Consider the following 15,000-nt stretch of genomic DNA (forward strand, 5'->3'; position numbering starts at 1 on the left):
CACGCACGCACGCACGCACGCACGCACGCACGCACGCACGCACGCACGCACGCACGCACGCACACACACACACACACACACACACACACACACACACACACACACACACACACACACACACACACACACACACACACACACACACACACACAACACACACAACACACACATATATATATTTTTTTTTTGTAAAGTCCGGGGTGCGAAAACCATTATGCATGTAACGTATTAAAAAAGATAAGTGAACTCCTATGTAAAAAAAAAAAAAAAAAAAACGGCCACAATCCAAGTCAGAATCAAATCCAAAGCAAAATCTAAGTCTACATCAAACTGAAGATAGAATATAAAATCTCTACCAAATTAAAGTCACAGTCAAAAATCAAACTACAGAATCAAAACGAAATCCGGTACGATAACTGCCGGCGTTCTCACGGCGCGTGAATCCGGCCGCGTTCTCGTAGCTGGTAAACACAAATCAGCTGATCACAGAGTTAGCAACAGTGTGGGTCACATGCCTCTGGAGGTGGGACAGTGTTTTGAGATTACGTCTTATTATTTTAGAGATATTTGTTTATTGTGTTTTAATATTGGTTTTAAGTTGTGTTAAAAGAGCGAGGAATGTGTTTGTGATCGTTCTAGTGATAAGACACAGGGGGAAAAGGTTAGAGGAGCTCTTTCACTCGTGCAAAAAACACAATAGAAAGTAAAATTATGTGTATTTTTTTTTTTTTTTTTTTTTTTTTTTTGGGGGGGGTCTCAGGTGTATTTCTCAAAAGAAGGAGAAAAGTGGGAGTCGAAGTTATCTTGCCCTTCTAAAAAGCAGTCGAAAATATCGTGGTGTGAAATGGGTTAAAAATCATACCCACCGATACACCACGCTGACACGTTGTCCGCGGTTCCAATTACAGAACCCATCTCATGTTCAATATTTTAAGAGTAACATTTTCGTAGCTCTTTGTGGTAGTGAGTTTATATGAAGTGATGTAAAAGACCCTACCCTTCAACTTCTGTGTGATTCAGTGAATATATTTTATGTGAAGGTCACATGAGCTAGTATTGGTAGTATTTGAAAATTATTAATGAATAGGATATGCTAGCTGCTGATTTTCCTCACAGCCCAGTCTGTTGATTCCAATGCTGCTGGGAAAGCGTGATTTTCAGTTTAGTATTATTTTGTGGGTATAGTTTGTTTCCCACAGTCGTGCAGTACAAGGTAAAATATGCCTGTAATAGATAGAATGAACCAAAATAAGACACTTTTTATCTGTGGTGCTATCTTCACAAGTTGATAATAAGAAAGCTGTGCAACATATAATACTTTGGAATACATTTACAGGAAAATCTAAGGGCACTGTAATAAAAATCAAGAAAAACAACTCTCACAAATACCTGAAATCTACATAAGCAAAAAATATTTTCTGATATGAAGTTATGTTTACCTGTGTGCTTCAAATAATTAAATCCATATACAGTGATGCAGATACCTTGATTATTGTTGTATTACTGAATTCATGTTTCTGAAAGATTAATGATCTCTTGTCGTTTTATTAATGTTTTCAGGAAGCATGTGAGATCCTTAGAGCTTTTCTCTTGATATTATAGTTCATACAACTAAGATAGACTAAAAAAAAAATCTTTCAGCTGGCTATGTAAGTAATCATAAGTTAATGTTTGACATCTAGTAGTTATCTTGACATGTGGAAATAACATATTGATACTCTATGAAGAATGAATGCATCTATATTCATAATTTATACATTCACTATTACTTAGAAATTAATGGAAAAAGTATCCGTGTATTACCTATTTTGGGGAAGCAGCCTCTATATGAGGGTGTGCATAGCCAAAGGTGTTTCTTAAATGGTTTGGTAGTTTAAACTTTCATCTGTAACATAAGCATCAATTTTTTCATGTTACTGCACTAAAATCATAAGATTTGAGTTCATTAATGTTAACATATTGAGGAATATGTTATAGTTGAATGTTTGATAAATGCATTTCTAACAATTGGTCTGAGAACACCTATGTATGTGCATTCTCTCATATCTTCACTGTTATGGATATATTGAAATTCAATTTCCCTTTTACGACAAAAGCTATTAAACACTTAGCCTATGTTTTCTTACTATCACACTTAACTGTCATTAAGGTAGAAAATCTCCTGTATTGTATGTTCACTTACTTGTGCAGAAGGAAAAGCAGAAATTACTATTCTGAAAATTTAATTAAAATTAGAGCTTGAGTAATCAACCCTTTCCCGACGGGTAGTATTCACAGTGGCCCGGGCCCCGCTGCCAGGGGCTTACATCGTCACCCTAGCAAGCGTGACCGCTCATGCCAAATACCAGCATCCCTTGCCGTTTCTTTGTAATACTACGAGCATATGTTGTATTTTCAGTTATCAGTTAAATTTTTTTTTTTTTTTTTTTTTTTTTTTTTTTTATAAAAATGAGTGTTAAAAAAAAATAATCACATTTTCAGTGGCAGAAAATTGATATTTTACCATGATTGTAACAAAAAAAAATTCATGGCATGTCCATACATACACCATGGCATGTACGTACATGCCACCCATCGGCAGAGGGTTAATATAGGTAGTTGTGGATGATTCTTATCACCAGTATCTCGTACAGCTGAATAAAAAAATATATTATTATTATAATTATTATCATAATGATACTACTATTACTGCTATTGCTACTAATGATAATAATGACAATTATGATTATAATGATATATACTACTACTATTAATAATAATGATAATAATATGCTGCCTGCAAATGTTAACTTATTAGTGGAGACCCACCTAATCCCTTGCTCATTGTTGTCATGGGGGAGGGGGGAGAGGCTTAGGAGATGAAGACTGGGACTCAATGTAGGGGATCACCCCTACCTTGGACCTCAGCCCTCGCCTCAACTAATTTTGGTCTTTTCTTCTCCCCCTCTCCTTTTCCTTCTCTTCTTTAGTCATGAATGGCCTCCAGGAGCCATGGGCACAGCATTCCCTTGGTTAAGTGCCTAGCCCTTACCCTTGATTGGGACCATGAAGGGTAGACTGTTTCCCCGCCCCATTTATTTCAGGCTCACCATAGCCAGTAATGAAGATTTTTTTATCCTTAAGGGCATTAAAACTTGCCATAAACTAGCCTCCTTTGACCACAGCTCTGACCACTGATACCAATACCCCTTACTTAATGTTTGCTGCTGAGTCTATCCATTCCAAATCATCCACCCAGGTCATTACTTAATCTTCAGAATACACCCCTTCCTCTCTCCCAACATCTTCCACTCCATCTCCTACTGCACAGTCTTCTTCACTGTCTACACCCAACCCCCCTTATTACTACTCTTCATCCTTATTGTCCTCTTCCCAACAGTACTACCTCTCTCCATACCACTTCATCTTCCTCCTGCAATCATCCTACTGCTTCCACCTCTGCAAACCTTTTGAGTAGCCTTTTTGGCCCAGCCAAGTGGGATTGATTCTTTGTGATTCCCCCTACAGCACCATACACTGAGAATACCCTTCTCTTCCAAAAGCAAGTAGGCAAAGTTTCCTGTTGCTGTCGTTCCAATCGTTCACTCCTTGTCCTAGTTACATCCGAGTCTCAAGCTCGTGCATTATCTACCCTGACTGACCTCACTGGCAAACTTATTCCTGCCCAACCTCACTCCTCCCTTAATATTTGTTCTGGAACTGTTTCCCTCCCCCCGACTGATTGTCCTGTCTATAACAAGGGCTGGTCAGACTATGAAAAAGACTTGCTCGCATTTCTTGTTGACTATTACACAGTAGCAGTCCAGTGCTTCTCTATTCCTCCCAATGTAAGTTCTACACCAGTATTGCCAAGATTAGCTGCCATAGACATGACCCCCATGAAGTTTATATTGGTGGAGTATCCTGCCCTGTCCAACCATATCAATCCCTTCCCTGTCAGTATCAGAAATATTGGCATTTTGGCCACTCAGCCAAACACTGTCACTTCATAGCCTGCTGTCCTCTATGTGCCCAACTTGGTCATGACCATTCAAACTGCTCTTCTCAGTCATGCAAGTGTCCCAAATGTGGTGGCTCCCATCATGTATTTTATAGGAGCTGCTCTGCCTACAAGCTCAAATCAGAGGTAGTAGTTCTCAAATTCAAACTATGCCTCACTCTGTGTGAGGCCAGACAAGAAGCACGCCGACATGATTTTTCTCTTTCTACCTATTCCAAAACTGTACTTCGCTCCACTCCCATCCTATCTCTACTCCCTCTCTTCCCCAGTCAAATTCTTTTCCAGTCTAAATCCAGACACTCCAGTATCTACCACTTCCCTGGTGGCTGACCTTCTTCCTCACTCTATCTGTTGCTCCAGACAGTCTAAATGTATCACCCCATCTTCTCCTACTGCATCCTCTCCTACACCCACCTCTCCATCTGCTCTTTAGACATCTATTCTCTCTTCTCTTCCACGTAAGAAACTTTTCTTTCTCAGATCTCCCCACCCAACTCCCTTCCAGAAACTCTTGAAGGCATCCAAAACTTCCTAAACATGACCTATGACTCCTTCATCCCCCTTCTATTTCTATTTGCTCTACATCCAAAGTATCCATCCTCCTCCTCCCCAAGTTCCTCCTATCCCTCTTCCTCCTGATCTCCAAAAAAACATGCCATCCTCTGCTCCTCCTTGTGCATCATTATTTCCTCCTCCCTCCTCATTATCCTTACCACTCCCACCTGGATTCTCCAGGCGGGAGTGGTAAGTCACAACAAGGTATGTCACAACAATGTCCTTCTCTGGTTGCCTCCCTTCCAGACATTTTTCCCAATACTTTACCACCTTCCCCTGTTCCCTTATCTCATTCTCTGGATTCTTCTCCTACTTCTACAACTACTATTTCTAGCTGTATTTTCCCTTTGATTGTTTCATAATTTCTCTTTTGCATTTTTCCTCATATAGTGTTACTCTCCCTTCCTCAGACACATACTCTCCATTTGATCTAATTGCCTTATACCTTTAACCCTTCTCCTTCAACAAATCCTTACCGTATCCCATTTGCTCCCGTATCCCATTTGTTTATACCCTTTTCACTACTGTCCTACAGAATTCTACAACCTTTGACATCTAACAGCATATCCTAATCGTTAACTCGTTTCCACCTTTTCACCACAATACTTTACTATAGTTCTATATGACCTTTGATGTCTAGCACATTTGTTTCTTTTAACCATTAACCATTTTTAATGGAGCATGTGATAATACCTCTATTCATCCTTAAATAATCAACTTGCCCTCTTTTATGATCTTAGTTAAAGTCGTTCCTTGTATGATAAAGCTTTGGAAAGAGAATTTATAAATACTTGAGGTAGATGTTAAGGTTTGCTATTAATAATCTTACCATATTACTAGAGAACCATCATGTTTTTGACATACTTCTTATCTCTAGGCGTAACATTCAAAAACCACCATGGAAAACGGTGAAATAAACATAGTGGTGGAAGAGCCTAGGGAGGAAGAGGAGGGGAAGAACGAGGCAACAAATGAAGATATAGAAGAGGAAGAAGGAAAAGAACCAGGAGAACAGAACACATCACTGCATACTCCCAGAGACAGAAACACTTTGTCTTCATCACCACATAGTTTTAATGAACGCACACCTCTTTTGAGTGGGTCGGCTCCTCAGGGAGGGTAATGTCTAACTTTTGTTGTTGTTTTTTTTTAGTAATTTTTTCAGCTTGGATATCTAGCTGTAATTGCCTTCCCAGTTAAAGTATCTATTTGATTACATATTGTTTATTAGTAATCTGTACTTGGGGATTATAAAATGTTTATTGTGAAATCACTAATATTAGTAATAATATTAGTAATGATAATGATAACTATAATGCTAATATGATATGTTAAACCTCTTTTACTGGTACATCAGAGAAATTACAGAAAATTTTAGAGTCAGAATGGTGTGCTTGATATTATTTCTATAACTTGTTTCTTCTTAGGTTGTACTCAAGCTCATGGACCACAACAGTTGGACCTTCTCCATATACTTCTGACAACAAACCAAAGAGGTAAGTAAAAGCTTGTGAATGGATTTTGATCTGTTGTAAAAAAAATATATATATATGTAATGCTTTTCATTAGATTTCATTTGTTTTATTTTATTTTATGTTGTTTCAGTATGTTTTATTAATTTTCCATTTCAGACGGCCTTTTCATCGCCCATCCGTAGGAAGTACGGCGAGTGAGGTGACCAGTCCTGAACGGAGAGAGAGCGAAAACTTTGATAGACAACTATATACTCGCTACCGTTATTACTCACGATTAAGAGCTTCTGTCCAAGCGAGTGAACATGCCTTGGTAATATGTTGCTTGTTTGTTTGTTTAAGGATTTTTTTTTCATCTGATATTCTGTTTATTTTCTATATTATCATACCCTGTTTTATGTATGGTTAGATATCCTATGTGAAAGTCAGAAGTTCTTCATTTGTGTTGAAGTCTAGTCCTGTGTTTTTATTCATTTGTTTGATTGTATTTTATTTATTTATGTATTTATTTATATATATTTTGAGGTGTAAGAAATACCCAGTAATCTTAAGATTTAGATATAATGAGTGGGCAAGGAATATTACAGTAAAGCTAGATTATAGAGGGTAGCAATAATTAAAGATACTGATTAGACTTAAGTACAAGGTACAGCACAATATATAACTTTTAACAGATTCATGCTGGGTGGCATCTATTCTTCTTGACACGGCATGGCACCAAGCCCATATACCAGATGGGATATGGACATGGTCAGGGGATGTATTGTGCATGCTAAACAATTGCTCTCTTGTTCAATCCTGTCTGTGGTCAGTGAGGAGGTACAGCCTTCCAAATTAGGCTTAATCTATTATTTTTTCCTTTGGCTTCATTCTGTAGCCAACATCACAGACAGCAGGTAAAACAAGTGTTTCCTAATGCCTGGCACATGATTCATTGTGGAACAAGTAAAAGCCATTGTCATGGAGTGAAGATACTGTACTGAATAGACATGTCATTATGTTTAAATAGTAGCTTTGTGTGTAGTTTAGGTTAGATACTAGTGAATAGCAATAGCAACTTATCCATTGAAAAATAAAAGAGAGATATACTACTGTAAATAATCTCATATTTTTAAAACTACCCCTGAATTGCTGTAGCTTTTAATTTTTATATCTGAAAAAAATTACTTAATGACTACTTACAAATGCTGCCCAGAAAGCTTAATATTAGAGCAATATTAATGAAGCAGGAGATAACCAACACTTTTTGTGTGTGATGTGAGTACCACTGGTTGATAAGTTCATATATTTTACTTGTGGATTTAGAAGCCAAGTTCAAGAAAGTGAAGACATTTGCTACTTATACAAATTTAATTCCTGACCTTTATGAATAGATTTGTGTCATATATACTAAGACTTAATCAAAGAGGTAAAATCAACCCATTTCAAAAGGAGAAGGAAAAATATAAAGTCTGCAATTAAAAAAAAAAAAGGAAGCAAAATTTAGATAGTTTACTTACATTTCCATTTCATGATTTTTCCATTAGTCATATTGTTGATATTCTTTTATGTGTCTAATGCAGGTGATTCCAGACCATATTGTCCCCCCAGAGCTATTCTTGCCATATATACCTGGACATGTAAGAGATGCTGATGGAAAGCAGTCATCATATATCACAATGTAAGGATTGATTTCTGTTTTGATTTTTTTTTTAAGATTAATTATAGATATTGGAATAGAGAAAAAAACAGTCTGTCAGGTATATTTGAAATTTACTTTGTATTCGTAGCTAGCCTCCTTAAGGACTAAACCCCACGCACTGGCATAACCTAGTAAAAGGATCGTCAAATTACAATCTCTTACTAGCTTAGAAATTACCTGTGTATGGTATGGAGCTAGTAAAGATCTTAGGCAATTCTGATAGTTGTATTGCTTGATGGTTCTGTTTCTTTCTCGCTTGTAGTTACCTTAACTGAGTGGATTTGAATCCTTGTCAGGGGTGTTGTTACACATATGTAACATTAGTGCATTATTTTCATCCTACATATTATAGCTCCTTCATCAAGTAACCTGATTGGATCTGATATGATGTAGGTAACACTGGCATATATTGAAGGAAATTGAAACTACGTTATTTCCAGCATTGCCATTTGGAACACTATGATGGGGACCTCACTCATGACAATGCCATGGGCCTTTGGGCAAGCAGGCTTCATAGGTGGCATAATCATCATGCTGGGAATGGCTGGGATTGCTCTGTACACTGCCATTCGCTTACTTACATTGCAGAAGACTATGGGTGAGCATGTTGCATTCATTCACTTTATGTATTTATTTGTATATTTTTTCTTTCTTCCTTGCTTTCTTTCATTCTTTCTTTATTTATTTATTTTTTTTTTCTTTCTTTTTTTGCAATATATTGATAGGGCATTTGAAAAGTTAGCTGTAAATTATAACATTCAGAACTGGATGATGTAACATATACCTCATAATAAAAGAAATGAAAGAGAAACGGTATGAGGATATTGTTATTATTATCATTAATTATTATTTTTTCTTTTATAATTAGATTATAAAATCCAGTCAGTATCAAAGTACTAACATTTGTTTTAAGTTGATAAAATTTAGCATTGATTATATCCTGTAACTCCATCTTGCTAAATTGTTCTCACAGGCTTGGAAGGTCCCTCACTAGAACTCAGCCGTCTATGCTGGCAGCTTCTAGGAGGAACGCTAGGCAGAATAACGGAAGGGTTAACCGTCACTTTCTCTGTAATAACTTTGGTTGGAGCTCAGGTTGTGTACTGGGTCCTAATGTCAAATTTCCTATTTAACACTGGAGAGGTGATATATGGTAAGTTATCTTTCTTATTGTGTACATTTTTGTATGTATTTGTGCTGTACATGGGAAGATGAGGAAATGTATTGATGTGTATATATTTAATGGAAATCTTTTTTAATTTCCTTCTGATATATGTATCTTTGATTTCAGATACAGTCCATGGGGAGATCCACAATGACTCGTCCAGTGCAGTGCTTTGCCCACCCAACATTACTAATGATGAAAACATTAAAGGCCCGGAACCCAGTGAGTTCCACAAATGGTGGCAACAAGACCTGACAGTGCCGTTGTACTTACTCGTTCCCTTCATCTTTGTGCTGAACCTTCGAGATGCCAAGATCTTCACCTATTTTAACTCTCTGGGTAATCTAAATTCTTTATCTGTTGGAAATAATCTGTTTCTGGTATATGTTTAAAAGAAATCCATGGTTTTCAAAGCTTGTATTTTTATATTTAAAGTTGGTTTCATTTTGCATTTGCAGGTGCCATCTCTGTGTTAGTCATGTACCTATTTGTAATCAGTAAAGCTGCAACTTGGGGAATTAACATTAACTTTACTGATGTCAACAGTGATTTTTATGTGCCCCTGTTCAAGGTAAGAATTTGTGAATTGAAAATAAATATTTTACTTAGTGTTGATTACCAATTATGTTTGCTTTCATGTATTGTATATTCTGAAATGAACTTTTTCAATGACATTTTTAGCCATGTTTTTCAAGAGAAAAGATTGAAAATAATGCATTAACCCATTGCAGTGGGGATTACATGCCATCCCCTATTAATGACTCCAGAAGAGCTTAGAGAGTAGTCAGATGCCTGTCTCACTTGTTTACCCGTATCTTTGATTCTCAGAAATATTTTTTATTGTATATTCGTACTAGTATTGATAAGAGCATTATGATTATTGTAACGTCAGTGATAACAATACCGGCATTGATATTGATAACATAAAAAAAATCCTGAAAATTCATTAAGTCGGGTGATGTCATGTAGATGAAGTAATTGACTCCTTGTGAGCACTTGTGGACCATCTGTGTACAAAGTCATTTCAAAATAACAGTGAACATTACATCTTCTGGGTGGTATTGGGTTAAGATGTTGTAGCTTTTTCAAAATTTTAATGGTTAGTTAGTGTTTAGTATTCTCTTATAAAATATATCAATGCAATTTGGAAATGAGGTGATTAGAGGAAAATCCTCCAGTTTATTATTTCCTTTTCCTATTAGCTTCCTTTATTATTGCCTTGTCATCCAAGTTTGGCATCTCTAAAAGGCTTTTCTTTTATATAAATTCATTTATTGCAGTCCTTTCTTGTTTATTTTCTGAAGAGTGATATAAAAGCATCTTGTATTTTTACTTCACAGAGTTCATTCATGTGCCTGACGGGAACATTATCGCTTGCTTACTTCATTCATAACTGTGTTGTTACTATCATGCAAGGTAACAGACACCAGGAAAATAATGTAAGTGGGAAAATACTCCTTTTTATTGCAGTTTAATTTTGTGATGGTTATAGAGGGATATTTGGATTACCTCTTTTTGTCAGGAAAAGATAAAATGTGTTTTTTTTACCATGTTCATTTTCAAATTTGTTTTTTGTCTTGGTGTTGTAAGATTAGTGTCTCAATTTTATATTACTTAACAAAGTAAGTTAATGTGCAGTACTGAATTTTATTTTAAGATTGTCAAAGAAAACTTGTTTGTTTAATACTTTAATAAAAAATAGTAATTAGACTCATTCCAAATAGAGCAACTGAGGAAATGTGAATTAGACTTTGATACTTTTGCAAACAAGACCTTTTTATTATCAGTTATATTACATTCTCACATTGAGATAGAAGAGATTCATAGAAACAGTATGAGTCAGTGTCAAAATATATCTCTGTTGTAGTCCATGCACTCAAGTTCACTAAAATTCAAGTTAGATATCTTAATACCTTTGCATATTTCCAGGTTCGCGACTTGAGTATTGCCTACATCCTCGTAGCTCTGACATACATTCCTATTGGTGTTCTTTTCTACTCTGCATTCCCCATGCCTAAGTATTGTGTAGTTGATGTAAGTTCTATGAGTAACTTGTACTTACTTCTTTCATCTTCTTATAGACAGATAAGAATTGTTAGTGTATATTTCTTTATAACTGTTTGTTTTTATATTTGTTTTTCTTTCTTTCTTTCTTTTTTCATTGATTTTATTGTGTTTATGTGTAAGTTCCTAGTTTAGAGGCAGGCCTCACTTTCTGCAGTGTCTTTGCATGGAATTAAAATCTATTATGTAAAAGCTCTCCATTTATATGTTTTTTGATTGCCTAAGAATATAGTATAGAAAGACAGTTTGTTCCAAAAATATCCTTTTAAGATCAGATTTGTTTTGCAATAACAGCAGATTTTTTTTACAAATAGTTCATATTTTCCTGTATCCTCTTTCAGAATTTCTTGGACAACTTCCCCCCACATGACGTAGTTCTGGCTGTTGTGCGTGGCTTCCTGTTCTTCCAGATCTTGACTGTGTATCCCTTGTTAGGGTTCTTTATCCGAAACCAGCTGTTCACATACTTCATGGGACCATCATATGAGTACAGGCTTTGGCAGGTGTTTTTTGCTTAACACTTGTCTCCTGACAATGTCTGTGTTGGTGGCCATCTTCTACCCAAATATTGGATTCATCATCAGGTAGGTTTTCTTTCTTTTTTCTTAGCCCTTCATTCATTCTTTCTCAGGTTTTTCTTTCTTTTATTTTCTCTCTTTCCAATACTTTTCCAGCTCAATTATCTTGGATTTCATGTTTACCTTTGTTGAGTTACTTGAGTCCCATTCTTCCATTGCTCACTTAGCCAAAGGAAGTTGATCTGCTTAGACATCAGTGGGCCCTCATTTTGTTAACCCTTTGTGCTGGGATGGCATGGCATACATGCCATATCTACTGTACTTAGTTTGGTTGTTGTCTTGACACATGACTCCACAAATACTTAGTTATCAAGGAGTCAGTTACTACTAGTTCTGCCTATTTCAGGACCTGTAACCCTTTTCCTTGATTTTTGGATTATTCAATAATAGTAATAATCAGAGTGTCTGTTTTAATAGGGAAATTAGGTGAAGTTATGATAGGCTGTTAATTGGCTCTTTGGTAATGAATGCATAACTTAGCCCATATCCAAGGCATAGTCCAAATGTACTCTCATAACTATTGCATGAAATAGGTAAATATACATTGAGTTTATTATGCAGACAATCTTGATTAACCATCCCCCTCATCATCACAAAATGTCCATCCTGAAAGCAGAAAAAATAATAAAGATAAAATCCATTGCAATATGAAAAAGACAGTTCAATGAGAAAAAGATTGTAGCTATTACTTATATATCTTGCAATTTGAAGTAATCAGTTTTCATTTATATTTTTTCTACATAAAGTTGATGGTTGTTACAAGCATGGGAGATATTTGCTAGTTTTTAAATTTTTTTCTTAACAGGCATTTCTTATTACTTCTAAACTTAAAAGAAAGTAAACTTCATTATTTTGGCATGCAGAAATGCCATTATTTCTTTGTGTTTTAAGTAAAAGCAAAGCTGAAAATTGATAACATTTCACACAGTTGCATATTATTTTTGACATAATAAACCTCCATTTCATTACTGCTGAAGAAGTATATGTAGTATGACTATCCATTAATTATATTAGCATATTTTGCAAGATTTCCAGGCCAAGGCTGTCTCACTGAAATGCCTTTCTTCCCACAGATGGGTTGGTGCGATATCTGGCTTAGCTTACATCTTCATGTTGCCATGTGTGACATACATGTATGCTCTCTACACACAAGACAAGCTCCAATGGTATCATTGCATAATTCACTTTGCTATTATTTTCATTGGCATTGGCAATTTCATATCCCAATTTTTGCTGGGTTAAGAATTGCTTAAGGGTATGTATTATTTTTTATGCTATTTTTGTGGTAAAGTCACAAGAGATTTTTCATTATATTTTTTGGCATGTGCAGCATCATTGTTGTTAATGATGATTCTGTTTCTATAATTGTTTTGGTTGTTATTATTATTATTATTATTATTATTATTATTATTATTATTATTATCATCATCATCATCAGCATCAGCATCATTAGTGTTATCTTTCATGTCTTTTTTAATTATGTGTATCTATCTGTATTGGTGATAATTCAGATACTATGAACTTACAATTATTATTATTATTATTATTATTATTATTATAAACTGTACATTTCAGAGGATTCTGAGCAGATGTTTAGTGTGATGTTTTAACTAGGGAAATGAACTGATTTTGTCACCAGCTAGGAGATTTTGGGGAGTGATGGCTGGTTCAACACTCTTTGTCTTTGCAAACACCAACAGGTCAAGAGGAATAGGAACAGGATTCAGAGGTTTCATCTACCCTAGGATATAGTCATGCATTTCCCCAGGCATAGGAGTCTGAGCCTTGCCTTAGTATTTCTAAAAGTTGCAGATAGCGGTGGCACCATGTGCAGGCACTTCTTTGCCACCACAAAGATATTGATGATTCTGCTTTAGGTTGTAATCACCCTTGGGGATGAGTTGCTATGGAACTTTATTTTCAGGGTTTATATATTAACATAAGGACCATTGCATCAAGATCAGGTGATGTTTCTCTGCATGCTTGTTTGAAATGAGAGATGAAAATGATCTATAAAAATGTGTCACACCAGTGATGTAGTACTATAGTAAATATGCATAAGTGATCAATCAGAACTGCACTGTAGTATGTAATGGGGGAAGCATGGAAGAAAGGTTGTTTGTTCCTGTACTAGGGGTGATGGTGTCATTTATTTATATGCACTGATATGAGTAGCAATTCAAGGAAATTAAATATGATTAATTATATTTTTATTAGCTGTGCTATTTAAATCATATGAACACTTGCAAATTTAACATTGTATCTTGCTGCGCTCTTGTGTAAATGACAAAACATGACAGGATAGCATGTCATTCTTTATACTATATACTGCTGCACTGGGAAGAAGCAGAACCTTAGTCAATGCTGTATGAAAGTGACCCCCATAGTGAGATGATCTATCATAACGAAGTGAAGAGGTACTCCCTGCTTCTAGTCAATCATATATTATAATAGTCACAAAGTAAGAATAGCAATGACTTGAAATTGTATCTGGCCTTGTTGATATAGACATTAGTGTATATTTACACAGAATTTTATTTTTATGTAAGTCTGCTTTATCCAAGTAATGTGTCCCATGGGTGCACTTTGTAACAATTTCAAACCTTTGTAATACACTCAAAAGTGATATGAGAACCTTCCAAGAATATTGATGTAATACACTAAAAAGTTATTTAGAAAAAAACATCCATGAATATTAACCCAATGCCACTAGGGAAAATGGTTTGCTCTCTTCTTCTTCTTCTTCTTCTTCTTTTCTTTTTTTTTTTTTTTTGTGTGTGGTGAATGTCTCTGTGCATAGATGACTCTGCTAGTGATTAGCCACAAAGGAGTCAATTAGTAGACCTTGTGACCTTACCTGATTTCACCTTTCCTTGAATTGGCAGGAAGAACAAATTTTTTACTAATGCTATGAATATCAATGATGTTATTTTTATTATAGAGATTATAATTACTATAATGTTATAAACATTAGTAACAGCAAAGTAAATAACTTAAAAATTTTTGTAAATCAAGGAAAGGGGGTAAACAGGCTAGACAGCAGTACTCGTAATTGACTCATTGGTGACTTTAGTACAAGTGTAGCCATCTATGTGTAAAAACAATTGATAAATTAAACTCACAGTGGGCATGGCATGTACATACATGTTATGCCCGTTGGCATTGGGTTAACAGTCACGGGATTATCATTATTCTTTTATTTTCGATTTATATATTTGAGCATTATCCAAAGAAAGTCCATACCCTATTATTCACATAGTATTAGGTGTTGTGATTAGATTACTCCATTTTGATATGTATATATATGTGTATGTACTGCTGAATCTGTCAGCTTTTTTCTTTTCTTATCTTTTTTTTTTTTTTTTTGAGTTCTGCTTATCAATTTGAATGGTAAGATTAAGAATACGTCAGATCAAAAATATTTTTATATAGATCTAAGGAAAAGTCTTCTTAGATCAAGTGCTCAAAGTATTATCCCCTTTTTC

At 35.4% G+C, this 15,000-nt stretch overlaps 1 protein-coding gene across 1 annotated transcript; it reads left to right on the forward strand.

Annotated features, from left to right (window-relative positions):
• The first annotated feature begins 5,453 nt into the window (after positions 1-5,453).
• LOC119581132 (sodium-coupled neutral amino acid transporter 9-like) lies at positions 5,454-14,259 on the forward strand. The gene is given in 13 exon segments (XM_037929479.1): positions 5,454-5,674; positions 5,983-6,051; positions 6,187-6,340; positions 7,590-7,687; positions 8,149-8,306; positions 8,682-8,861; positions 9,000-9,212; positions 9,332-9,444; positions 10,214-10,312; positions 10,803-10,907; positions 11,279-11,443; positions 11,445-11,521; positions 12,589-14,259. Coding segments are annotated over 13 exon segments (1,821 nt in total). The 3' UTR covers positions 12,758-14,259.
• The last annotated feature ends 741 nt before the right edge of the window (positions 14,260-15,000 follow it).

Source organism: Penaeus monodon, chromosome 14 (genome assembly GCF_015228065.2).
Source record: "Penaeus monodon isolate SGIC_2016 chromosome 14, NSTDA_Pmon_1, whole genome shotgun sequence".
NCBI lineage: Eukaryota > Metazoa > Arthropoda > Malacostraca > Decapoda > Penaeidae > Penaeus > Penaeus monodon.